At 42.5% G+C, this 25,852-nt stretch overlaps 1 protein-coding gene across 2 annotated transcripts in view; it reads right to left on the bottom strand.

The window, feature by feature from the left end:
* exoc6 (exocyst complex component 6) overlaps positions 1–25,852 on the bottom strand; it is a 79,227-nt gene that overhangs the window by 2,358 nt on the left and 51,017 nt on the right. The window contains exons 20-23 of one of the 2 annotated variants that reach the window (XM_084077369.1): positions 24,352–24,381; positions 19,119–19,260; positions 10,193–10,266; positions 503–615 (exon numbers count right to left, since the gene is read on the bottom strand). In XM_084077369.1, the coding sequence (XP_083933495.1) occupies positions 503–615; positions 10,193–10,266; positions 19,119–19,260; positions 24,352–24,381 (359 nt within the window). The remainder of the gene's footprint in view (positions 1–502; positions 616–10,192; positions 10,267–19,118; positions 19,261–24,351; positions 24,382–25,852) is intronic. The other variant, XM_084077370.1, reaches the window with a different exon arrangement.

Raw genomic sequence — 25,852 nt, 5'->3', positions numbered from 1 at the left:
AGCAACTTTGAGATAAGAGACACAATCACATACACACACACACACACACATACACAACTAGAGGAAGCGTCACCTACCCTCTGTAGACTCTGTAGCAGTTAGAATGCAGGGAAGAAAGAAATAACGAAGACAGAAGCGATAGCAAAGGGTGAATTTTAACAAAGCAGAAGAGCAGCATAGAGAAGATAGAGACATCGCAGACATACCAGAGTAACAGTAGTGAATTTAATGACTGATCTATTATTATTATTATTAGATTTTGAGGATGTAATGTTGCTTGCTGTGTCCAAACGTGAGCTGCTCACCCATACATCCCCAACACAGCTATTAGGGAATATCTGTTCACCCCGCCATGGCATGCAAAACAAAACTTTTCTTTCTTTTTTGGTATTTTAAGTAACACAGGGGAACCTTTGGGTGAAGTATCCCTTGATTCCATCCAAATGTATGAGTACTGTTGTACCTGTGTTGTACTGCAGTAACAAACAGGAGTTGTACTCACTTCTCCAGCAGAGCCAGGGCGGTGGCGGGGTTCACCCTCAAGTATTTGGAGGTGGGTTGACCGTAGTCTGCCAGGTAGGTCGACCAGTCCCACACCATGAACAGGTCCAGGAGCTGGAATGCACGCACACACACACACACACGTTTGTATTACTATACAGTACGTGCAAGGAGGACAGTGATTTTATGATGCAATTTCTTGGTGCACGACACCAGCGTCCAACTAAGTATGAATCAGACATAATTCCATCTAACTTCAAAATGCCTAACCCTTCATATAATTTTGGGTGGTCCTTGACATGGAAAAGTTGGAGCACCACTGATATAGCAACATACTGTTAGGATTTATAAAACATTTTTAGATATGTATTTGGCCGCGATCCCCCATCTTAAGAAGCAAAGATTTGAGTTACAAATGTTGACTTTAAAAAGTATATATTCAAAGGTTTGCACACATTTTCAAGGTTTTTCTAAAATAGCAGATCTACAAGCTCATAGTGCGGCACTCTGTCCCGCGCTATGAGCTTGTAGATTTGCCATTTTTGAATAGCCAAAGAAATCTAAAATGACACAGATGCGTTCCCAGATTGAATGGGTTAAAGTTTGCTCAGAAATACATGGAGGAGAAATATTGCAGAGAAGCAGGGAGCGTTTGAAGGCAGAAAAGAGTGTGGACCTTAGACGTGACACCCTTGTCCAGCACTAACGCCGCTGTTTGCTCAAAGGCAGCACGATGCCTGATTTATACTCTGTTGCGGGCCGGAAACAGCTGATGCACAAGCTCACAGTCGTACACTGGAGTATAAATTAAGTGATTCATTTCATTATATTAATGCTACTTTTATCTGCTACTGCAATTTCTTTTATTTGAATCCTGAAAAGTAACAGTTTTGGATATATGAGGTTTCCACCCGACAGAGCAACTATACTTAAACTCTATACTTGGTCCGCTCCTTTTTCTACGCCAAACGTCGTTGCCGAAAATAGTGAATCTACAAGATATGCGTCGCAATGCGTTTTCATCTATGAGAAATACGGCATTTCACGAACAAACACACTATTCTATATTTTGTCGCATTACATCGTGTCGCGCAAAAGTCACGCAAATAGCAGATCTACAAGCTCACATCATATCTAAATGCAACGCGTAGTGAGGTTGTATATATCGTCTATTTTTGCCAAATGTTTGCCCCCAGAACATGGACGCTAGGGTTCATGTGGTTCATGTGTGAGGAATGGAAAGAGGGTAAGAAAGAGGGAGAGAGCCAAGAGGAGGTGGAGGTGTGTGTGTATGGGATGGGGGGGGGGCAATTAGTGTAAAGTGTAAAATGCAGTGAGATCCCCACGACCCCTGGCTAACCTAATGGAGATTATCCCCGACACACACACACACACACACACACACACACACACACACACACACACACACACACACACACACACACACACACACACACACACACACACACACACACACACACACACACACACACACACACACACACACACACACACATACACACACACACACACACACACTTAGTGTATGCTAATGGGACTGGGTGAAACAGCTGGGTGTGTGGATCGTGTTGAGAGGCAGTGAAAGAACAGCTTAGTGCTAATACCATTATTCAGCTGATTGAGAGAGAGAGAGAGAGAGACTTAAGACTAATGCCATTATTCACACCTGGTGCCAACTGAAAGGGCCATTACAGGGATGCAGTGAAGGGGAAACCTGCTGAAATTCCCTCTCCCCAACTTTGGAACACACACACATGGATAATTACACTGGCAAATACTGATAGAGAAATGAGGAGTGTATAATAGATACTACAGTAACTGCACAGTCTACTGCGGGTGGTAGATTAGCCCAATGGTTCTCAAACATTTAAATTTCAAGAACCCCCCCTTAACTCTGACAGTATACGGGTCCATTTGGTTCCATTTGTATACTGTCAGTATTTGTGTACTGTCAGAGTTACAGATTTGTAAGGGTCCATTTAGACCCTGCTAAAGATACCGAGAGTCCCTGGAATTCACTTTGAGAACCACTGGATTAGTCTACTATACCAGCCATTTGGACAGAAAACCAGTCATCATTCAAGGGTCACTGCTCTTACAAGAAAGCCTATTTGGTTTGTAAAATAGTGCAAAGGGCTAATGGATATCTGAACAATGCTGCCCTGTTCCCAAGTCAATAGTAAAGAATACAAGCCACACCTCCCTGTCAACAATTTGAAAAACGCCTCTGTATCCCCAGAAGTATGGCTGAACGAAATTGGAAAAAAGTTGACATTGTGATTTTTTTTTAGCTTTTTGTGAAATATACTGTATATTTTTTTAAAAGCCTACACAATTTCACAGGATAAATGCAGCTATAACTTCCATTTGCTCCCAAAGAATATACAGTATGACTCTAGCAATGTTTAGGGTCATTTTAGAGGACACCTGATGCGTTGTGAATGCAGACAGAGCACCACTGCAAAAAGTCATTAACCACTTGAACCGCAGCATCCCAATTGTGGGGGGAACATTTGCCAAAAATAGCCGATATATAAGCCCACAACGTATCACTATGCAACACGTTGTGAGCTTGTAGATCGGCTACAGAGATTTGGTGTAGACGGAGAAAAGCCATTGAAGTTCAGTTGTAACTCAAGTCTGTTTCTCTAAGACTATATTATTTTCTTCTTCTAATTATTATTATTATTATTATTATTATTAATCTTCACCTATAATGACAAGCCCAAAATGGGGTTAAACAGCAGGTTAAAAGTGCTCTATTTTGAACAGGCGAGACCAAACACATTGAAGATAATAGTCTAGACCAGAGAATGTAATCTCAGAGGATTCTTTCAGGCAAGCACGGTCATGCTATCACAATGACACAGTAGTAAACACAACCGTAATGCAAGACAAAACACAGTGATGTTTAGCTAGGATTCTGATACAGACAGAGAGAGATGTGTGCCTGTGTGTGTGTGTGTGCCTGTGTGTGTGTGTGTGTGTGTGTGTGTGTGTGTGTGTGTGTGTGTGTGTGTGTGTGTGTGTGTGTGAGAAAGAGAGTGAGAGGGGTGCGTGCGCTAGACAGCTGCCGAGGTGTAGGAATGAGTTAGGTGTGTTGGGTGTGTGTTTACATTTCCCAACAGCGAGGTGTCCATTAAATCATCGCCAGGTTATGCTCTATTGTGAAAGTGGAAGGTATCACCTTCTGCTTCTAGACAATAACACGGGGGCGGCATTGTGAAACTCTACACGCTCCTCTCGTGTTCCCATTCCCTTTTATTGCCGCCTGACACTTCACTTTGAACGTCCCCGCTTCTGTTCTATTGTCGCCCGTTGACCTGTATTGTCGCGGGGTATAAAAAAACGAGCACTCTTGGGAGACTTGGCTATTGAACCGCTCTTCCATTGATTCTCGTTTACTATGAAGTAGTTAGCGGGAACTTAAGCATCCTTTTCTAAGGGCCAGGAATGGTGAGCTAGAAAAGAAAAAAACAACAACTTCTCTTCTTCTCTCCTCCCTCCCTCATGCCTCTCCTCTCCTCTCCTCTCCTCTCCTCGGGAGCGACTTAACATAAAGCTATTAGGTCCTAACCTCTGACCTACGGACACAAGGCGGGCTGAGGTTGGCCTGAGTTTAAGTCTCGCCTGTGGACGTATTTACTCTCTCAATTACCAGAGAGGGAAGAAAAGTAAATACATAAAGAGATGCACTCTGCCGCTTGCAGTCAAAATGCACTCTCCAGTGAACTGGAAGAGATAATTACTCTCCTGTGCACGTATATCACGTATATTCGTGCTAAGGGACAAACGTACGCTAGCAGGAAACACACTCGTCCCACACAAGCAGTGCGTGAACCAAGGTCAATTTGGACTTTACTTGTCAGCCATGTTATGATCGTAGCTACAAATACATATCATTTTGGGTGGTCCTAGCACCACTGTTAAAATTTAGAAAACATTTTTATATATGTATTTGGCCGCGGACCCCCATCTCAACATATTTTGTTCCAGGGATCCCCAGAAGCAAAGATTTGAGTTAAAAATGTTTGCACAAATGTTCACGATTTTTCCAAAAATAGCAGATCTACAAGCTCATAGTGCGGCACTCGGTGCCGCACTATGAGCTTGTATATCTGCTATTTTTGAATAGCCAAATAAATCTTAAAATGACATAGATGCGTAATGCGTTTCCGGATTTAATTCGTTAAACACTATTATACTTTGTTGATCAGAGTCCCCCAGTCGTCTATACTAGGGCCCTCTCCTTTTTTCCCCTCTACAACAACACATCTCTTTGCCAAAAATAGCCAATCTACAACCTCACTTGTAGCATGTAGATCTGCTATCTGCTTGTAGTGTGCTGTCTGCTTGTAGGTAGCGTCCCTATTCTTCGCCAGAATAGGGACGCTGGGGTTCATGTGGTTAAAAGACCAAACGGGTGGTCTTGCATGTTTATTCCACTGACTGTTACTGATGGTATAATCGTCATTGCCGTCACCATTTCCCAAAGTATAACATGGTTTGTTTGATTTCCCAGGAAGCAACTGGAATCACTGCTGTATGAAAATCAACCTGCAGAGTTTTGAAACTTCCTTGAGATAGGCCATTCAACACGTTGAATTTGGTGTAAAAGTTAGATAATTGTTGGGGTGTTGATGCCGTGTTCAACTCCCGAGCCCGGCGGCGGATTTGCTGAATGTCACTCCCCAACTCTCTCTCCACTATCGAAATAATCAACCCCCCCCCCCCAAAAAAAGCTACGTCATTGCGACATTTTAATGCATTCCAAAGTGTAGATTGATTAGAAAAGTATTGTTGAAAATACCGATTTAAGAACAAAATTCAAACATCCATGACTTATAAACCACCCAATTATGTTTAGCTGTACTTTACCTGTAATAATGCAGGTAAATGTAAGTTCGGTAGAGTTTTAACCCTGTAAATCCCAAGTATATAATAAAAAAAGAGCAAAACTTTGGAGAAAATGTAAACAAACGCAACGTGTGAAAATAAAGCTGTTAACAGGGAAACGGTCTATGTTTATGTACGGTATAAAGCTGAAGCTGTGAAAAGACATGAGGAGAGCTACAGTATCACATTCCTCCTCTACTTCACTGTTTGTTGCTTCTTCCATCTACCTTTCCACACATCTTCTACAGTACGTCACACTAGACCAGGACCAAACAAGTTTTCCATAGAAGGAAGCCATTGTTTGTTTTGTTCTATCAAGTCTCCCTCTCAGACAAACACAAACACTGCATCTATATCTACAGTATATAGCTCTCTGTCTATCTCTTGTCCCCTTTTGCTCTGGTCCACATTTCTATAGAGCCCTTATCCAAAGTGCTTTACAACATTGGTTCTCAAAGTGGGGTCCGGGGACCCCCAGGGGTCCTTGAGGGGGTCCCCAGCAAAATTAGTTAATAAAGCGTCACTATCATTTTAACCCCTTTACCCATATTTTATACTTTGGGCTATTCAAAAATAGCAGATCTGCTATTTTTGAAAAATCTTGAAAATGTGTGCAAATCTTTAAATCATTTTTTTTTTAAGGTGAACAGTTTTAACACAAATCTTTGCTTCTAGGGGTCCCTGGCACAACATATTTTCAGGTGGGGTCCGCGGGCACATAGATATAAATTTGGGGGTCCTTGGCATGAAAAGGTTTGAGAACTATTGCTTTACAATGTGTGTTACATTCACACAGCGATCACAAAGGGAACCATGCAAGGTGCTGTACCACCCTCGTTGGGAGCAGTTATAGGGGCTTAGTAGCATCCTGCTCAAGGACACTTCAAACTCGAGGCCAGGCGGAGCCGGGAATCGAACCGGGGAACCTTTCACCTCCCGGACGGCCACTCTACCGCCTGAGCCAGAGCAGTGCCACCCACGCCACTTCTCTCCCTTCCTTCTTTTCGTCTCTACTGTACCCTCACCGTTTGTTTTTCTTAATCAACAGTTGGAGTCAGTGCTGATTTTGACAGCAAATTTTGATTTAGTTTTAGTCATAGTCTTTTGAATAAAATTCCATTTAGTTTTAGTCATAATTTAGTCATCTGAAATGTTTGTTTTTGTCTAGTTTTAGTCGACTAAATATCATAAGATTATAGTAGACTAAATCTACAGTTTATTCAGTCGACTAAAATGTATTTTGGCGGTGCCTTGTGCATGCTGAAAAAAAAAGCAGATCTACAAGCTCACAACGCGCCGCGATGTGAGCGTGTAGATCGGCTATTTTCAGAGCGCAACACCTGAGCGCAACCAAAGATAAAATGACTTGTCTTTTAGTTATATTGGATCTCTTCTCCACTCGTCCCTCACTAACATCTAGTCTAGTTTTTGTTTGTTGACGAAATTGTCAATATATAGTATAGTGTTAGTCTTAGTGTTAGTCATTGTAGCTTATTATAATTATTTTTTTCGTTTTTATTTTGTTTTTTCGTCAGTGAAAAAAGGTAGTCGCCGAACATTTTTCGTCATAGTTTTAGTCAACACTGGTTGGAGTGAACCTGAACCGGACCGACGGGTCAGCAGCCCTCTGAGAAACAGGGGTCAGCGGGGTCATCTGACCTATATATGAGACACTGTTAGATAAAACTGGTCTACCAGTGTGGCACGCTAACCCATATAATGATGTGTTATATAAGCTACTGTATATTGTTCTAGGCTAATCGTTCCGTGCGCGAACTAACATCTGAAACAACTTGAACCCTAGCGTCCCTCTTCTGGTTATGTCATAGGTGTCAATAGGTGGACATTCTGCAGTAAAAAAAGAAGAAAAAAATCTGATCTGCAAGCCCACAACGCATCGAAATGCAAGGCATTGTGAGCTTGTAGATCGACTACATTCACCAAAGAGATTTGGTGTAGATGGATAAAAGGCGGGGACCAATTAGAGAGCCGTGGGGGGACCGCAGTCAACTAAGAACAGTATATAGCTGCGGTTCTCAAACGTTTTCAAGCCAAGGACCCCCAAATTGATATGTATTTGGCTGCAGACCCCCCATAAATAGGGGGACCCCCTCTGAAATAGTTTTGTGCCAGGGACCCCCAGAAGCGTGGCGCGAAGCAACGCGTTTTGAGCTTGTAGATCTGCTACTTTTGCTATTTTTGATGACTGACGTAAGTTGCAATACTTCAAATAGGATTCAAAATGAATGCTCTGCTATCGCTTTCTTATCCCATTAAGACCAGGAACGCATCTGTGTAATTTTTTGGATTTCTTTGGCTATTCAAAAATAGCAGATATACAAGCTCATGAGCTCTATGAGCTTGTAGATCTGCTATTTGTTTTTGAAAGATTTTGAACATTTGTGCAAATCTTTAGCTATATATATTTGAGTTGAATAGCCAAAGAAATCTAAAAGTGACACAGATGCGTTCCCGGTCTTAATGGGTTAAGTGGGTTAAGACTCTACCGAACTTACATGTACCTGAATTATTACAGGTAAAGTACAACAGGGATTGCATCCCCCCCCCCCCCCCCCCCCCCCGCCACCCCCGCCAAATGGAGGCCATATCCTTTTTGGAAAGGAAACTCTTGGATGAACTCCATGTAACCTAAACCTGTTGATGCCTCCACAACCTCTTTCTACCCAAGGCTAAGATTAACAGGTCAAATAGCAGTAAATAGAACCTGTGTATAGGGATTTTCTCTCTCTCTCAACAGAGCATTGTCAAATCAATTGTGATAACAAACGTCACAGGAAAACAAGCCCTACAGCTGCACAAAAAAGAAAAGAAAAAGAACTCTAGATTCCACAGAGTAACAAGGGCTGCTATTTGACTAGCGGGCAATGACTGACAAAAAAATTGATATATTTTTTGGGCTTGCATGTACAGTCTATCGTCGTTGTCAGACAAAAACCTTATATCTCCATATTTCAACTTTTTATGTTTTTTCTAAATGAATGCCTTACTTTGTTGTTCAAAAGTACAAAAAATGTTAGTGTTGTCATACAATACTAACTGAAATGAAAATGATTAACTAGAGCTTGTGACTAAATTTCCATTTCTGAAAAGTTAACATTTTTATTGTATTATTTTCTTATACAAGATTTCCACGCCCGACAGCGACGATATCTATGGAACATACTGGACTAAATACTGTGAGTGTGGGTCACCTCTACATGAACCTGGGCCTGTGGATGACCGGGCCGTGCCTCTACCTCAGGGTCAGATTAACGGGTCAGTATACAGACAGGCTACATTATGAACTTAAAACCCACAGCAACACTTCACATACCACTCCCATCCACTGCACAGTCACAATGCCTGTGTGTGTGTGTGTGTGTGTGTGTGTGTGTGTGTGTGTGTGTGTGTGTGTGTGTGTGTGTGTGTGTGTGTGTGTGTGAGAGCGTTATGTGTATGCACATGCGAAGCGGGGAAGAGATTTGCAATTTCATGGGCGCGTAAGTAAAGGAGCCAATAATAGCACACACCCACTCTTAAACACACCTTATTAGAGGCTATTATGCAGAACTTTTGGGTGCAGGTGAACTTTAGGACAGGGGGAGGAAAAGGTGAACACGCCCGGGAGGGCCAAATAATAAAGTGGAGACTGGTGAAGAGATAGAGCTATTAAAATACACAAGGCATGGAATGTGACGCAGGATAGGGAGTGAAATACATAAATTAAGACAGGCGAGACGACGTTTTTAATGAAAGAAAAGTGGTCATTCCTCGGGGCTTCGAAGAACAATGTCGGATGAGAGGCGGAGCGGGTCAAATAAAAAGGGCGGGAAAGAGGTGAATGTACCAGGGGAGCAAAAGGAGAGAGTCGACAACAGCTCAAAGGTATGGCGGAGATGACTTATTGATCGACAGAAAATGTATTAACACATTCCATGCCAGAGGTTAATCTCATAATGTACTTACCAGTGCCAATGTTTTATTGTTGTTTTTTTGTTTTTTTCATGTCGCCATAGACCTCGTTAAAATCCTTAAGATTGAGCTCTAAACTGCTTGTAAACATCGCGGAGATGTGTCTGCGTCGACCAGTGAAAACCACGTGTCAAACGGAATCGCCATGTTGTAGTTAGAACGGTTTATGTTAAACAGTGATCAGCGAGGAGAAAAACTACAAAGAGAAAATGGCGTTTCAGTTTCGTCATTAGAACGGAGGCCGACGGGATCGGCAAAACCGGATCCCGAATAATTCCGTTTCCGGTGGTGTTACAATGAAATGTGCCGTATCGAAAATTGAAAAAAGTGCAATGTGAACTTTTTTCGAAAAAAATAAAAAAGCACCAGTTGGCGTAGATCTACACGACTGGCACGTGGCGGCTTTAAATAGGTTCGCGTAGATCTACGCGACTGGCACTCAATGTGTTAATTTAAAGTAGTCGAATAATCGGTTTAATTAGGCATCATACAGTATAAATTAATAGTAGTATTTAATACAATTAATTTAACCCATTCAATCCGGGAACGCACACTGTGTAATTTTAGATTTTATAACCATTTTTTGATCATCAGTGGTTCTCAAACTGATATGTAGTCTGCAGTACCCCATTAAAGAAGTCGAATAATCGGTTTAGTTAGACATGATACAGTATAAATTAATCATAGTAACTAATATGAGGAATTTAAAGCAGAATGTACTGCCTAACAGGGAGCACTAAGACTGAACACCCAAGGTAAGAGAGGGGAAGCGAGACAGGTAAGGACAGGGGTAGAGGTTTACCTGTCGCAGGTCGATGAAGGCCAGCTGTAACGTGTCTCCTTGGAAACCGGGGACCGGCTCTGAGCTGGCAAACACTGAGGGAGGAAATAAAAACAACAAGCGTTGCGTTAGAACTTATAGAAGTCATTTTCACCTGTCTGTTAACTGAGTCACAAGAAGCCAAAAGAAGCCAGAATGGGGCGAAGCACCTGTTAGGGCTGGCTCCCTACATGTCAACGAAAAAAATCATGTCGTCTCTGTCGGGTCCAAAACAGTGACTTTTCAGGATTCAAATGCAAAAATAGCAAAAGTAGCAGATCGACAAGCTCGAAAGGCTTGTGGATGTTGTGATTTCGGTTGACCAATCATTTGGTCCCTAAAGAGTCTCCCTCTAACTAAGGGTGGTGAGTGATGTTTCAGTTGAGTCCTGTGCGCCGAGAACATGACACGACAAGCTCTGAAGTTTAATACACGTGTGTTAATCGACGTGTATTCTAGGACAGTGGTTCTCAAACTTTTACATTTCAAGGTCTCCCCTTAACTCTGACTTTGTACACAGTCAGAGTTACAGACTTCTAAGGGTCAATTTAGACCCCCCTAAAGGAACCCACAGAGTCCCCTGGAATCCACTTTGAGAACCACTGTTCTAGGAGATGTCCAGGTTCATACCTCAAGGGTTGGACTTGAATGGGTCATTTCCAACGTAAGAACAATTAGTATCAGTATTAGAGGGATGTGTTTGTGATTGGACGGATATCGAATGAAAGCCCGAACCAGCTGATATCGTATCCTGGGAGCTGAGACAGTGAAATCTTGTGCTGACTGTACACCCACCATGCTGTGTTCTGCTGTCTCTATATCACCCTGCAATGTATTAGGTTAAAGTGAAAGGGAGACGGTGCATGCACTCAGGCAGAAGCCATATATTGTGTGTGTTTGTGTGTGTGTGCACATCTGCAGCTGCGTGTGTGCCTGGGTCAGCCAAAGTTCAGTGCGGAGTTCAGTGTTCGAGGGAACAACATGAATGTCACAACAAGGCAATATCATGTGTCCATTCTGTTCTACTGGCTTCCATTGTGATATCGACACTAGTGAATTCCTGCAAAGCGCCAGGGACTGTCTTATCCTCTCACTGTTGCTTATGACTTCAGGGAATCCATTGCCTTTCCATGGCATTGGTAGCTGTTACTGTGAAAGGCATGGCTCAAAACAACAGATTGAGGTTTCGTGGTCAACACACACGTTTGGTTTTATGATAATCATGACCCCAGTTGTTCTACAGGTTCATATTTGCTGTGGTTATAATATTGCTTACTGGCAAATTTTAACCACTTCAACCCTCGCGTCCCTATTCTGGGCATGTCATAATACGCAAACGCTCTGCAAAAATAGCAGTTGGGAACCTGATCCCTCGATATCTGATGAAAAAGGTTTTAATGGTAACATTGAAAACACCATCTTAACCTTTACCCAATTTTAACTTTTGACCCGGTGTCCCAATGTTGGCCCAATGTCTCAATGTTGACTCACAACGCGTCACTGGGTCTGGAACTGGCCAAAAAAGACTCGCGTACTTTTCCATATTCCAAATGTGCCCTGAGAATGCTTTTAACATTGTGTTTATAGCGACTCAGTTCGTCAGGAGGTGATCGGTGGATCATTACATTTTTGCCATTTGTCATACGACAAAGTATAATTATAGGACTTAAGTGGTTAAGACAGGCTGACTGTTAAATGACAGCGTTTTGGCACAACTGGTGCCGCTGTGCAGCCGCCTACATCGTTGCTGTCGGGGAGAAACCTCTTATCTCCATATTCTAACTTTTTGTGTTTTTTGGTAAATTAAAGCCCTACTTGATCATACTACAGCATCACACAGACGCATCAAAAGTAGCAGATTCACTGTTATGAATTATGATCTTTATCTGCTTGACCCAGTCCACACATGTGGTGAATCACTCATCTCTGTAAGCATAAGATACCCGTGATACGTTGACCATACTTTATCAGTGAGACTGTCGTCTGTGCACAATGATACGAGATGCATGTTCTATAGACCTATCCATTCTGTTCTTGTCCCATATTTCCTGGTCACGTCATGTGTCCCACTGTCCAATACTGTATATATTTCTCTATGTGTGTATTAAACTTCAGAGCTTGTCGTGTGATACTGCCTGGTGTCATCACGTTCTCCGTGCATGCGACTCAACTGAAACATCACTCACCAGACTCAAATGACCTGCATTTGATGTCTCCGGTAGGAAAATTAATTAGCCAAATTATTGGCTTAGGAATGCGATAAAAAAAAAATGCTTCATGGCTTGTGTAATTGATAGAAAATAAGTATTTTTTTGGGTGAACTCAAGCAGTCGACAACACGTCAAAGCCACCTTTGACATGCAGGCCACTCAAGACTCCTCAACTCCTCTCTCTCTCTCTCTCTCTCTAGCCTCCTTGGAGAGCTCCTCTCCATTAACCTCCAGTCTACATGACCCCGGGACGACGAGCCCGGGCCAAAACAATAACATTATCAAAACATCATTATGAGACTTTGTTCACACACGGATTAAAGTCTTTAGCCTGGCGCTTGTCTTTTGAATCACTAAAAACAACACGGAGCTCTCTGCTGCCGCTGGTTTAAGAAAGCCCACTGACTGTCCATTAGGCACCGAGAGGGTCTGTCTGTCTGTCACCGCGGCTTTTTACATACCAGCACAGGTTCATGCAAGAGTCACTGGTCTGACGCCATGTCACACGACATGTTAAACACAACATGGGGTCACTTCAAAGACTCAGAGAGACTGTGAGTGTGTGTGTGTGTGTGTGTGTGTGTGTGTGTTTGTGAGGGAGAGAGTACGATTGTGTATGTCTATGTCAGGGGTCTTCAACGTTTTCAGGCCAAGGACCCCCTAGCCGAGAGAGAGATGAAGCAGGGACTAAAGTTCTACTCAGAAAAGGGACGCTAGGGTTCTAGTGGTTCAGGTAAAAAGAAAAATCATCTCACACAAAGATTTGGCGGACCCCTTGTAGTAACTCTGAGGACCCCCTAGGGGTCCCGGACCCCCTGTTGAAGACCCCTGGTCTATGTGTATACATGCCACTTAAATTATCTAAGTGATATTTTCTCTCTCTAACTCCAACACATGCTGTAAATAAACACCAAAGTTCAAAACTTTGGTGTTAAAACTTTGGGAGATAATTCAACACTCACAGATGGGATATCTAAGTGATTCCAATTCTAATCCACACGGATAGGGATTAAAAGGTTTTGAACTTTTGTTTGTGAGCTTGTCGATCAGCTATTTTCAGCGAAAGCTTTCCCCACCATAACAGAAAACAGAAAAGACACTGGTATAGGGCCCTGAGGGACTCCGGGTCAACCTTTAAGTGGATAAGTCCACACACGCCAGGCGCGTGACGAATAAACAATCTGAAAATGCATCAGTGAATATTTCACGTCAAACTATTAACCCATTTAGACCGGGAAAGTATCTGTGACATTTTTTGATTTCTTTGGATATTCAAAAATTGCAGATATTCAAAAATAGCCACGCTACGAGCTTGTATATCTATTTTTGAAAAATCATGAAAATATGTGCAAATCTTTGAATATATATTTTTCAAAGCGAACATTTGTAAAATATTTTGTTCCAGGGACCTCCTGAAGCAAAGATTTGAGTTAAAAATGTTGTTCAAAAAAATATAAAAAAATATATGTATTCACAAAATGTTTTCAAAAATAGCAGATCTACAAGCATTTTTTTTTAACAGCCCAAAGTATAAAATGATGGTTACAGCAAAAAAAAATCTAAAATGACACAGTATGCGTTCCCAGTCTTAATGGGTTAATTTGGTGATGCTTCATTCATACAGGTTGATGCTTTCTTTCCCACTGTGAAACATCAAACAAAGAATAATTATTATTATTATGTTGCTTTATTGCCACATAATAATTGCATAAAGCAGCAGTACAGAATAGTGCTTAAGTGGTTAGTAGCAATGGTAACACTAAGCGGTGTACCCAGAGAATCCAGCGCTGGCTTTCCAGTGAGCTGGTGTATTTAAACACTTTCTGATAGCTTTGGTGACTTTCTCCGTTAAACTTGAGAAAAACACTTGCATACCTTTCCATATTCCAAATGTGCACAGAGAACCATTTTAACATTGTGTTGTCCATGCCCAAAACGTGGTATAAATGACTCCGCTCGGCAGGAGAGGCGAACCATTTCGTAGAACCACCACACTATTATCATTAATATCTGTGACGTTCAACAATGAAGGGATGAACTGATACAAACAGAGGGAGGGAATGTGAGGAGACAGCAGAGAAAGGGTGAACTGCTAAGTAATCCACAGGTGTTCTGTGTAAGACAAGACCCAGAAAAGAACACCTTGTGAATCTCCTCTCACACACACACACACACACACACACACACACACACACACACACACACACACACACACACACACACACACACACACACACACACACACACACACACACACACACACACACACACACACACACACACACACAGCGAGAGAGTCTGGCAGCATGGCCCTGTTCTGACCCTCATGTAGAGGAATTTCCAGGAACATGAGATCAAACCGTTCCCAACAGAACTCAACCTATGACATTCTGCTAGAGATTCACACACTTTCTCTTGTTTGCCAAGATAGGATTTTAAGGAACATACTATATACTCACAAAACACACACACACACACACATGCACTCACACACACACACACACACACACACACACACACACACACACACACAAACTCACAGGCACTCACGCTGACACACCTCTCACTCTCAGGCTCGGGAGAGTTTTCGCTGCGAGTGCAATCAATCATTTAGGATGTACAGTTCTGTCACCTCTGCATTATCATCTTTGCTAGGCCGAAGGCAAGGGGGGGATCATGTTTTTTGCCGCTGTGTGTGTATGTCTGTGCCTCACAAACCACTGCACTGTTCAATGCCAGATTTCTTGCGCACACTGGCAGTATAGGCAAAGAAGTACGTCCCCAAATATTTAAAACAATATATATTGTGAATATCTTTTTACAGTGAATATTTTTCACATTTTGTGAACTCATCTCAGATCCACCGAACAGTTTTGCCCAAATATGGAGTTCCGCATTGATGTCACTAGTATGATGTCATCAATATGATGTCGTCAGTATGATGTCAGAGATTCTGTGGTGGAGATCTGCACTCCACTGAGTGGACCTTTCTAGGTTACGTTTTAAGCTATTGAATGAAAAGTGTTGTACAAATGAGATCTTACTTGCTGAGAAAGTGATTCTACTAATAATCAGTAATTTGCACTGATAATCGTATTTATGGATTAAACAAGTGTTTTCTGTTCAGGTGTTTTAATATATTGGTCCTAAACATACCTGTCAAACTTCCCATTTTCCCCCCGGGATTCTCTTGTCTCTCGTATTTAACCCTTCTCTCCCGCTGTCCTGCCGTTTAAATATTTTCCCATAAGTCTCCCGTAGTTTTTAACTTTCTTATATAAAAAAAAAAAATCACACCCAGTGTGAAGTGAGCGGTGTTATTTAGAAACAACAGTGGTCATCACAGTGATGGAAGCTCACTTAAAAAAAAGAAGGATTTTTTGAAGTGCGTGGTGATATTTATAGGTTATTATTTCATCATGCGTCTCGCTAGCCAATCAAAGCAAAGGGTCTGAATAGAGTCAGCCAATCACGGTACGGCGAAAAGGGTGTGAATAGAGTCAGCCAATCACAGTACAGGGAAAGACGAATTCCCAACCCCACTTATAGGAGCGGCTACACCGCTCAAAAAGGTCAGTGGTAGACTGGGACCAGTCCGCATCCATCTAGAGCTGATTCACTTCCTGGTGACGCAAGGTCTCCCTGTTGGAGAAAAATCTAATCAAATAAAAATGAAACTAATAACACAATCTCCTTGTCTTTCCCTTTCTTCTGCTCTCTTCCTTTTTTTGTTTTTGGGGTTATTAACTACACTAAATACCATAGCTCACAAAAATATAATGAATTATTTATGATATGTTATTTTAGTCATGGCTTCCAGTTCCCACCTGATGTTGTGAGGCAGTCCTGACTGATCCAGACCATGTCGAACGACTGTTAGCTTGCATAACGTCTTCAGACTAGGACTTAAGTCCAAAACGTGCAGGTCGCGTGTGAATGAGAGGATGATGCGATGTTCCACCATGCAACAGTACTGTACGTACTGTATTACACTACTCTTCCCACATGGGCATTTCCCCTTGGGGTTGAGCCCAACGGGGCCTTTCCCCTTGGGCTTAACCCTCTTCCAGGAGAAGGTCTTGGGGTTGAATTTCCACAGATGACTGTAGAAGTAAGTAGGCTGGTAGTAAGTAGGCTGGTAGTAAGTAAATATGTACAGCTCTCCATTGTAGACAAAGACACAAGGACACGCAAGTCCTTCTGGATCCTGTGCAGAAGGTGTGCTCAGCCAGCAGTTGGTCTCTGTGTCAAACACTCTGACGTTGTAGCGGAGGTCCATGTGCCGTTGGACCCCGAATACAAACATCTTTGTCCCAATGATGGTGGCAGCGTGATGATGTGATGATGAAAAAGTGCCTCTGGTTCTAATTAAAGACCAGACCATTACGGCGGTGTCCAATTTGTAGAGGTCATTCATGATTCTAGTCTGCATGTCAATTCCTCCACAGATATACATGACCTTTTCCAGGACACAGGCCGAGTGTGCATGCCTCACCTCTGGGACAGTCCCGGAAGTCTCGGGCTTGAACCACCTGTGGTCGTCGACATTGAATGCATAAAGCGCATCGCTGTCTTCCCTTGAGTAGTTCTTAAGGGAACCCCCCCAGACGTTTATGGTGTCTTCTATTAGCACAGCCGTGTGGCCGTAGCGCTCTGCGGGAACCTCAACTGGACGTTCTCCTCTTGAATCTGTCACCCGGGGCAACTTCCCCCAGCGCAAAGACAGCGTGTTGAGCACATGTACGTCAATCTGACCCGTGTTGTTCGCATTAGCCGTCCTGTAACGGAAGCCTCCAAACGAGTACACCTTGTGTCTCACTGCCACTGTAACATGATTGAATCTCGCTGGTCCTCCCTCCAGATGCACAGTCCAGTACATTTCACTTACGACCACAATCGCTATGTCAGTTGATTTGCAAAGAGCGCACGCCAACACCTATATTGATACAGTCGCCCAAAAGTGTCACTTGGTTTGCAGAGTTTACAAAGTGTGCGGCACTAACACTTATATTGTTGTTTGTGGCACAAACGTCATGCAAAGCTTGGCCAAGCTGATGGTTGGTTTGGGTTGGTCATTCGGAGAAGCCTGTTGAACATTATGGCAAACTGCAAATATGGCAAACAACAAAATCACCATAGCAACCCCGGAATTGCATCAACGGAGGGTCCGAAAAGCGACTCAGTAACATGACAGTCTCTGAAAAGTTCCAAGTGGGAAACTTGAATCTATGTTTTCTGGAACAGTGCTAATAGTGAGTAAGGGCGGGTTGGGGCCTTCACTAGTCATCGATGTACTGCTTTAGCGGATAGCTATTCACTGTCTCATATCCTAATGTAGGGTTAGAGTTAGTAAGGGTTTATCTGAAGTTTTTTAATCACGTTGTCTGCTTGATTGTACAGTACAGATCACACAGGAGTTAAGTGTCATTTCCCGTCTCCTTTGTACATATAGTGTTTGTATTTGTTGATGACATGTATTATTGTATTATTAGCCGTAATGACTGTACCTCATGCCGTTTGCGTTTCTGACTAACAAAGCATTCAATCCAAACTCTGGAATGTAAGAGAACCGCGGGGGTGTTCACTCTCCATTCCGACATCTCACCACTCCGACTAGTGGCTTCCGCGTGCGGTTAGGGTTAGGGTTAGGTATAGGGTTCGTCAACGTCGGAAAGGCGACATGTCGGAAAGGAGAAATGCACCCAACCGCGGGTACACGTTCAGCCCTAACCAAAGCTAATGATAACACATAAGTATATCCTACCTCTCTCTTTTTGCCTCTTTCTCTCTTCCCTTTCTCTCTGCTTCCCTTCTCCCTCTCCATTCTTGTCTCTCAACTTGTCTTTTCACTCCACACTGTAACATTCTCAGTGTTTATTTAACACAATAACATGGTTACACTCTTAGAATTAACCACTTTCTTCCTGGCATCCCTATTTTGGGCAAAAAAAACAAAAGAAAACATTCTCATCACAACACATTGTAAGCTTGTAGATGTGCTATTTTTGAAAGTATAGAATAGAGCTTGAGTGGTTAAATGAACACTGAGAATTCTACTGTGCGAGTCCCCCCCCCCCCTCCCTCCCTCCCTCTCCATCTTCTACCTGTCACATCCATTTGCCCCAAATGAGAGAAAAAAGGACATGAACCAAACCGGGTGAACTGCCTGAAAAATCTTCAAACGGAGCAAATGGCCCGCCTTGCCTGTCGTTCAACATTTTCCCTGTGTAAAAGGCCACCGTGTAATCCACAGTGGCAGCTCTCGCCTGCCCTGGATACTTGGTTTGTGTAAGGTGAGTGTTGGCTGACTGGGGAAGGTTTAACCTCTGTCAAATCCACTACATGTGGGATGTGGATGACAGGCTGACTCAACAACACTTGTATAAAGGGAAAAGGGGGTTCGGTATGCCCACCCCCCACCACCAATATGGAGCCCGTACCCACCACAACAGGTGTTAGTTGACTTTTAGGACAAATATTTTGACTTAAGTAAAAGTATCGATACTGCATACATACAGAGTTTCCACACCAACATATTAAGCTGGTGCAGCATACCCATTCACAACAACAACACCTCAAGGACCCCCTACCACTGCCGCTGGAAGTTGGGCATTATTGAAAGTAAAAAATGCACGATGATGAGTTTTAATACATTATAAAAAAGGAAATGTATATACAGTATATAAACGAGTACTCACATTCACACTGTATGACATCCAGGTTGAACTGCTGTATGGCCCCCATGCTGATCTGCTTGAGCTCCGTGTCCAACAACATCTGCATGAGGGACGTGGACAGATGCTTGCAGGCGGACATGCACGCCGTCTGGGCCACTTTACCCTGCAGGGAGAAGGACAGAGCAGGAAGGACGGACGGGACGGATGGAGGACAGACAGAAACAGGAGGGGAGAGGAAGGGACGGACGGACGGAAGTGTGCAGGAATAAAATGATGGAGGGAGAGAGAGAGAGAAAGAGAGGGAGTGGGTGTGTGTGTGGGGGGGGGGGGTGAGGTTAAGAGGAAAGAGGGAAGATGGGGGGGGGGGTAGAAGTAGAAATATAGTGGGGAAAACAATAAGAGGGGAGGAGAGACACATTGTTACACTGCACCTTCATATCTGGGTCAACAGCACAGTAAGGCCACGAACATAACGCCAGTCAAAGCATCCAGCATACCATACCTGAACACCTGCCATTGATTAGCCAGGCCTAGCCCCTTTCACTTAACTTTCAGTTGGCCAATAAGCATCATAGATCCTCACACACACCAGACAGGAGATAACTGTGGTTCATTGTCCCACCTTATACAGAGGGATACAATCACGATGGAAAATATCTACGATAACCTAATACTGAAGCTTTCATATCATATTCAATTTATGGCCCGCCTTGCCTTTATCTTTTTATATACCATACATTGAGCTGTGATTGCTAGTCGAATATAAATTCATTTGTTGCACATCTATCAACATGAAGTATGTGAGAGGATTTATGACGCTAATATGCCCCAGGTCTGTGTCCGTTGCCAGATTTATTGGAGAAACATTGAACACAGAGGGTCTGATGCATGCAGGTAAAGGCAGAATACAAAACTCATACACAATCCTCCATTTAAGTTCCATAGCATCACAATTGCTATCCCCGAATCAAGCGTGGATTCTTAACATTTCAAATACTCGGACCGGACTGAGTCTGACCCGACGGTACTGTGCGTAATCGTTGTCTTTGCGGTGGAGCGAGTCAAAAGTTAAAAACCGAGCTCCACTCCGAGTGCTTGAAATGTGAAAGAATGACTTTGAACGGGTCTGTACGCTTGCAGTTAAAGTGTTTGTTGTACAGAGAACCGGGGTCAGCAAACCACCACTGACAACAACACTGACACACATTCATGCAACAACTTCTCCAAATCCAGGGATGACGTGGCTGAGCTGAGGTCATGGATATCAGTCACGAACAACGCTCCCGACTAAACAGATGATGCGTTGCTCTACACGACACTTCTCTATCGAATCAAACGAGACTGAATTACATAATTCGTGATTCTTTCTCTTATTTGACCCATTAAGACCGGGAACGCATCTGTGTAACCCCTTTAACCATTATTTTATACTTTGGCTATTTTAAAATAGCAGATATACAAGCTCATAGCACGGCACCGAGTGCCGCGCTATGAGCTTGTAGATCTGCTATTTTTGAAAAATCTTGAAAATCTTTGACTATATATATATATATATTTTAACACGATTTTTTTTCACTCAAATCTTTGCTTCTGGGGGTCCCTGGAACCACATATTTTGAGATGGGGGTCCGCGGCCAAATACATATAATTTTGGGGGTCCTTGATGTGAAACAGTTTGAGAACCACTGATTATGGCAACATAAGTTATTTTTTTTTAATGTAGGATTTTAGAAGACATTTGTAGAATCCCCAGAAGCAAAGCTTCGCAAATGTTCGCTTTGAAAAATATATATTCAAAGATTTGGCGCGCTATGAACTTGTACAGTATATCTGCTATTTTTGAATAGCCAAAGTATAAGATAATGGTTCAAATCGAAAATGACAAGATGCTTTCCCGGTCTTAATGGGATAAGAGATACTGTAGGTCACAAAACAAAGTCGCCGATCACATCAACTGCAAAGAGTTGGAGCCACAGTGGAGAGGATTCAAATCACGGCGTGCATGCGTGCGTACAGTACAGTATGTGCCTATCTGACATAGAAAAATGAAATATCCTTATTCTGCGCTCCACAACATCCCTGGTGGACAGACAGACAGCAGAGATACTGTACACGTGGCGGTATCAGTCAGGACATGACTACAAATGGCTCTGTAGCAAGACTGCTTATTTTGCAGCAGTTTGTTTCCACTTGGTGCCATTTCTGTCGACTGAGGGGGAATCTCTTACGAAAATCCACGTCATTGAAAAGTTTGGAGATGGGACACTGACGCTGAGTGGAAAGCAAAGGACACGATGAGCCTTATGCCCTCGTAAGGAAAGGTAGCACCCCCCCCCCCCTCCTCCCCCCGGCTAAACCATTTAAATGGGAAAAGGATCAAATTCTCAAAAAGGGGGTTACGGTAGAAGAAAGTGGGGATGAGACATCGCTGGAGATGTTTAACCCATTAAGACCGGGAACGCATCTCTGTAATTTTTAGATTTCTTTGGCTATTCAAAAATGGCAGATATACAAGCTTTTTTAAATTGTGAAAAAATGTTTTATTCCAGGGACCCCCAGAAGCAAAGATTTGAGTTAAAAATGGTTCACTTTAAAAAATATATATATATTCAAAGATTTGCACACATTTTCACAATTTCTCAAAAATAGCAGATCTACAAGCTCATAGCGCGGCACTCGGTGCCGCGCTATGAGCTTGTAGATCTGCTATTTTTGAATAGCCCAAAGAAATAAAAAAAATGACAGAGATGCGTTCCCCGGATTGAATGGGTTAAAAGAGCTACTAGCCACACCCTGCCTTGGCCTCTATGCAAACACACTGGGTGAGGGGGGTGAGGAAAAACATAGTACGGAGGCTCGAGGGAGATCAGATCTCCCAAACATGCAGGTGTGCGGTAGAGGTCAGCGGGCCTGTGTTGTATAAGGCGTGGAGTGACGTGAAGCTGTGTCCCAGAGGTCGTCGGGGTCCCGACACCCAAAAAAAGTGAACCTCCGGGAATATTTATAGACGTTTGACAGGAATGATCAAAACGATCAAAAACGGACTTGAATCAGGAATTCCTCTCACTCCATCCAGCTGAGTTGAGCCAATGTGAAACACAGGGAAAAAAGAGGAGCCTCGACAAGCCCACAGATTCATCCCTGACTGACTGATTGACTGAATGTATGATTATCCCGAGGGGGTTCGAGTGAACTTAGGAACACTGAATCAAAAGGGAGCGCTTTTACCCACAATGCAATCTCAACACATTCCTGGGCCCGGTGCCATTGCTTCGTGGAGAGTTCCAAACTCAACAAAGCCAAGAGCTTATAGAGATATAAAAAAAAAAATCCATCACAGGTTTAATTTAGAGATGCAGGTAACATCGGGGCCAACGTACGCAAAGCGGAAAACTGTCGAGTAAGACGTTGTTGTCCCGAGTGCATATTCAAAATACGGCACCTAGACAAGTCATCAGCTCCTTTCAAAACTAATTCGGAAACATCATTTCTTAACGGGGATTAGGACGGCTTTTCTAGGATAACATTCAAAACTAAGTCTAAAAAGACTCAAACCAACGTGTTAGGCCGAGAAAATAAATGCCATTAACCCATTAAGACCTGGAACGCATCTGTGTCATTTTAAGATTTCTTTGGCTATTCAAAAATAGCAGATCTAGGCCTAGACCGTGGCGTCGCGGTCTAGGCACCCTGGTTGAAAATCCTTAATAGCAGTGTGCCGCGGGTTCGCGTCCCGTTCCCGTCGGCCTTTCCTGCATGTCTTCCCCCCATCTCTCTCCCCATTCTTCCTGTCAGACTACTTTCCCTGTCCCTCTCCAATAAAAACAATAAAAAAATACCAAAAAAAAAAAAAAAAAAAAAAAAAAAAATAGCAGATCTACAAGCTCGTAGGCTACGAGCTTGTAGATCTGCTATTTTTGAAAAATCGTGGAAAAAATATTTCTTTCAAAAAACTGTTAGGATTTAGAAAACATTTCAAGAATCGGACTCAGGCCTTAACTCATTCAGTGCCACTTGACGTCTAAGACGTCCGTTGTATCCTAAGCCCTGTGCCACTGGACGTCTAAGACGTCCAAAAAAGGAAAATTATAAAGAAAAATAAATTCAAAGCTCTGGCACTCTGAGAGCCAAACTGACAGAAATAAGTCAGGCACTGAATGAGTTAATGGGTTAAGATAATGAATATTAGGGCTCGCCTACTACATTTTAGAAAGTACACGGGTGGGGACAAACCATGAACATACCATTAGTTACTAACTACTATGTATGAACCGTGGTGGTGAATGTGATTATCTTTATACAAACATGGCATACTGTGGGGTGGGTGGTCATGGTTCGGATTCCTAAAAAGGGCATGGAAAAGCGTCAGCCTAAATGCAGATGTGAACAGAAATGTGCATCACAACAAGGGGGTTAACCACAGGTGAAGTAAAGAAGCAACAAGGCTTGGAGTGTTGGAGCCTCCACAGTCAGACATGAGCATGCCGCTAACCCGTTCAATCCCAGGAACGCGTACACGTGTCATTTTAGATTATTTTTTAAGCTATAATTATCATTGTATTACTTTGGGCTATTCAAAAAAAAATAGCTTTGTAGAAAAATCTTGAAAATGTGTGCAAATTTTTGAATAAATAGGCCTATATATTCATATGTTCATATATACACAAACATGTGTGCAAATCTTTGAATATATAGGCCTATATATTCATATGTTCATATATACACAACCATGTGTGCAAATCTTTGAATATAGGCCTATATGTTTTCTAAAGCGAACATTTTTAACTCAAACCTTTGCTTGTGGGGATTCTACAAATGTCTTCTAAATCCTGACAGTTTTTTATTTTATTATTATTTTTTACTTATGTTGCTATAATATCAGTGGTTCTCAAACTTCTTTCATGTCAAGACCCCCCCCCCCCCCCCCCATCTCAAAAGTTCATGAAAAAACTCAAAACAATTAAGGGATCAAAGTGTTCCCTTTATTTTTTTGAGCAGTATATTAAGATTTGAGTAAAAAATGTATATATATATATTCAAAGATTTGCACAAATTTTCACGATTTTACAAAAATAGCAGATCTACAAGATATCTATGTGAGCTTGTACATCTGCTATATTTTAATAGCCAAAGAAATCTAAAGTGACACAGACGCGTTCCCCGGAATTGAAAGGGTTAACCCCCCTCCCCCCCCACGGCTCTCTCTCTCCCTCTCGCTGTACTGCAGCGGAGACGGCCAGGCAGGGATACTTACCGACATCGACGCATGGTCATTGTTGTTATTCTGAGCAGAGAGACAGACACCCCCAAAACCAACCAAAACAACATGGAAGGAAGGAAGGGGGACGGAAGGAAGGAAGGAAGGAAGGAAGGAAGGAAGGAAGGAAGGGAAGGGAAGGGAAGAGGAGAAAAAAGTATGGTAACGATAAATGGACAAGAGGAGGTATAGATTTCAGAGATCTCAGCATGCTTTGGCAAAGGAGTCAAATTAATCAATGAAATCAAATTGGCCCATAAACTCATAAAAATGAATCCATCAAAGCGTTATTATTATTATTCATCGACCGGGGTGGGGGCGGGGGTCGGGGGGGGTTACGAGACAGAAACAGACGGGAGACATTCCTGAAAAACTGTTTCGAAGGAGCAGGAAGAAGAAGAAGAAGCAGAGAGGACTTTTGTTGGAAACACACTGACAGACAGACAGACAGACAAGGGAGAACTTGGAAATGGGGGAGGAGCAAGGCAAAGCAGATCATCTGACGGGGAAATAAGAAATGAGTCTAGGCTGTCGCCGGGCAGGGCAGCCCCCCCCCCCCCCCCCAGCCCAAAAGCACATTCAGAATGGCTCCAATAATGATTTGACTGTGCTGCAAGCCACGGCAAACATCATGTGTGTCAAATATACAGCGAGCGCCTTCAGACTTTGTTTTTTTTTTATTTAAAAGTGTTTTTTAACCCATTAAAACCGGAAACGCATATGTGTCATTTTTTTTATTTCTTTGGCTATTCAAAAAATAGCATTTTGTTTTTTTTAATCGTGAAAATGTAAACGTCTTCTAAATCCTAACACTTTTCTGAAAAACCTATGTTGCTATAATATCAGTGGTTCTCAAACCTTTCCATGTCAAGGAACACCCAAAATTATATATATTTGGCCGCGGACCCCCCATCAAAATATGTTGATCCAGGGACCCTGTTCAAGATTTTTCAAAAATAGCAGATCTACAAGCTCGTAGCTATGAGCTCGTAGATCTGCTCTTTTTGAATAGCCAAAGTATAAAACAATGGAATATAGCTCAAATCTAAAATGACACAGATGCGTTCCCGGATTGAATGGGTTAAACCCTATGGTACCTGGCAAAAAAAAGAAAATAGGCCTAAAGCAAAAGATGGGCCAAGCTTTGTAATTAAATCACCCTCACATCTGTAATTATGGTGTAATTACTCCAGTAATGATTGTTCTATTGGTTTATAAAAACAGTAATCTCTGTTAAAACTTTCTAAATTCGAAAAACCTCTGATGTAACTTCTATCGGGTCTCACACTCGTAAATGCCTTGTTTGTTATGAGATTTTTTTTCGTTTGAAGGCGTGACAACATGTAAAAAGAAACCAATTATACAAATACATAAGCACAGAGCAGGCACTAATACGACACATACGTACGCCAAGGTACGGCTCAACTTCAAATCACGTATGAAAAACACTTCAATATGGTCACGTCACTTGCGGTGTACAATGTACAATGACAAAAAA

The sequence above is a fragment of the Gymnoscopelus microlampas genome, assembly GCF_963454915.1.
Source record: "Gymnoscopelus microlampas genome assembly, chromosome: 14".
In the NCBI taxonomy this organism is placed as follows: domain Eukaryota; kingdom Metazoa; phylum Chordata; class Actinopteri; order Myctophiformes; family Myctophidae; genus Gymnoscopelus; species Gymnoscopelus microlampas.
This window is presented reverse-complemented; position numbering and strand designations above follow the sequence as displayed.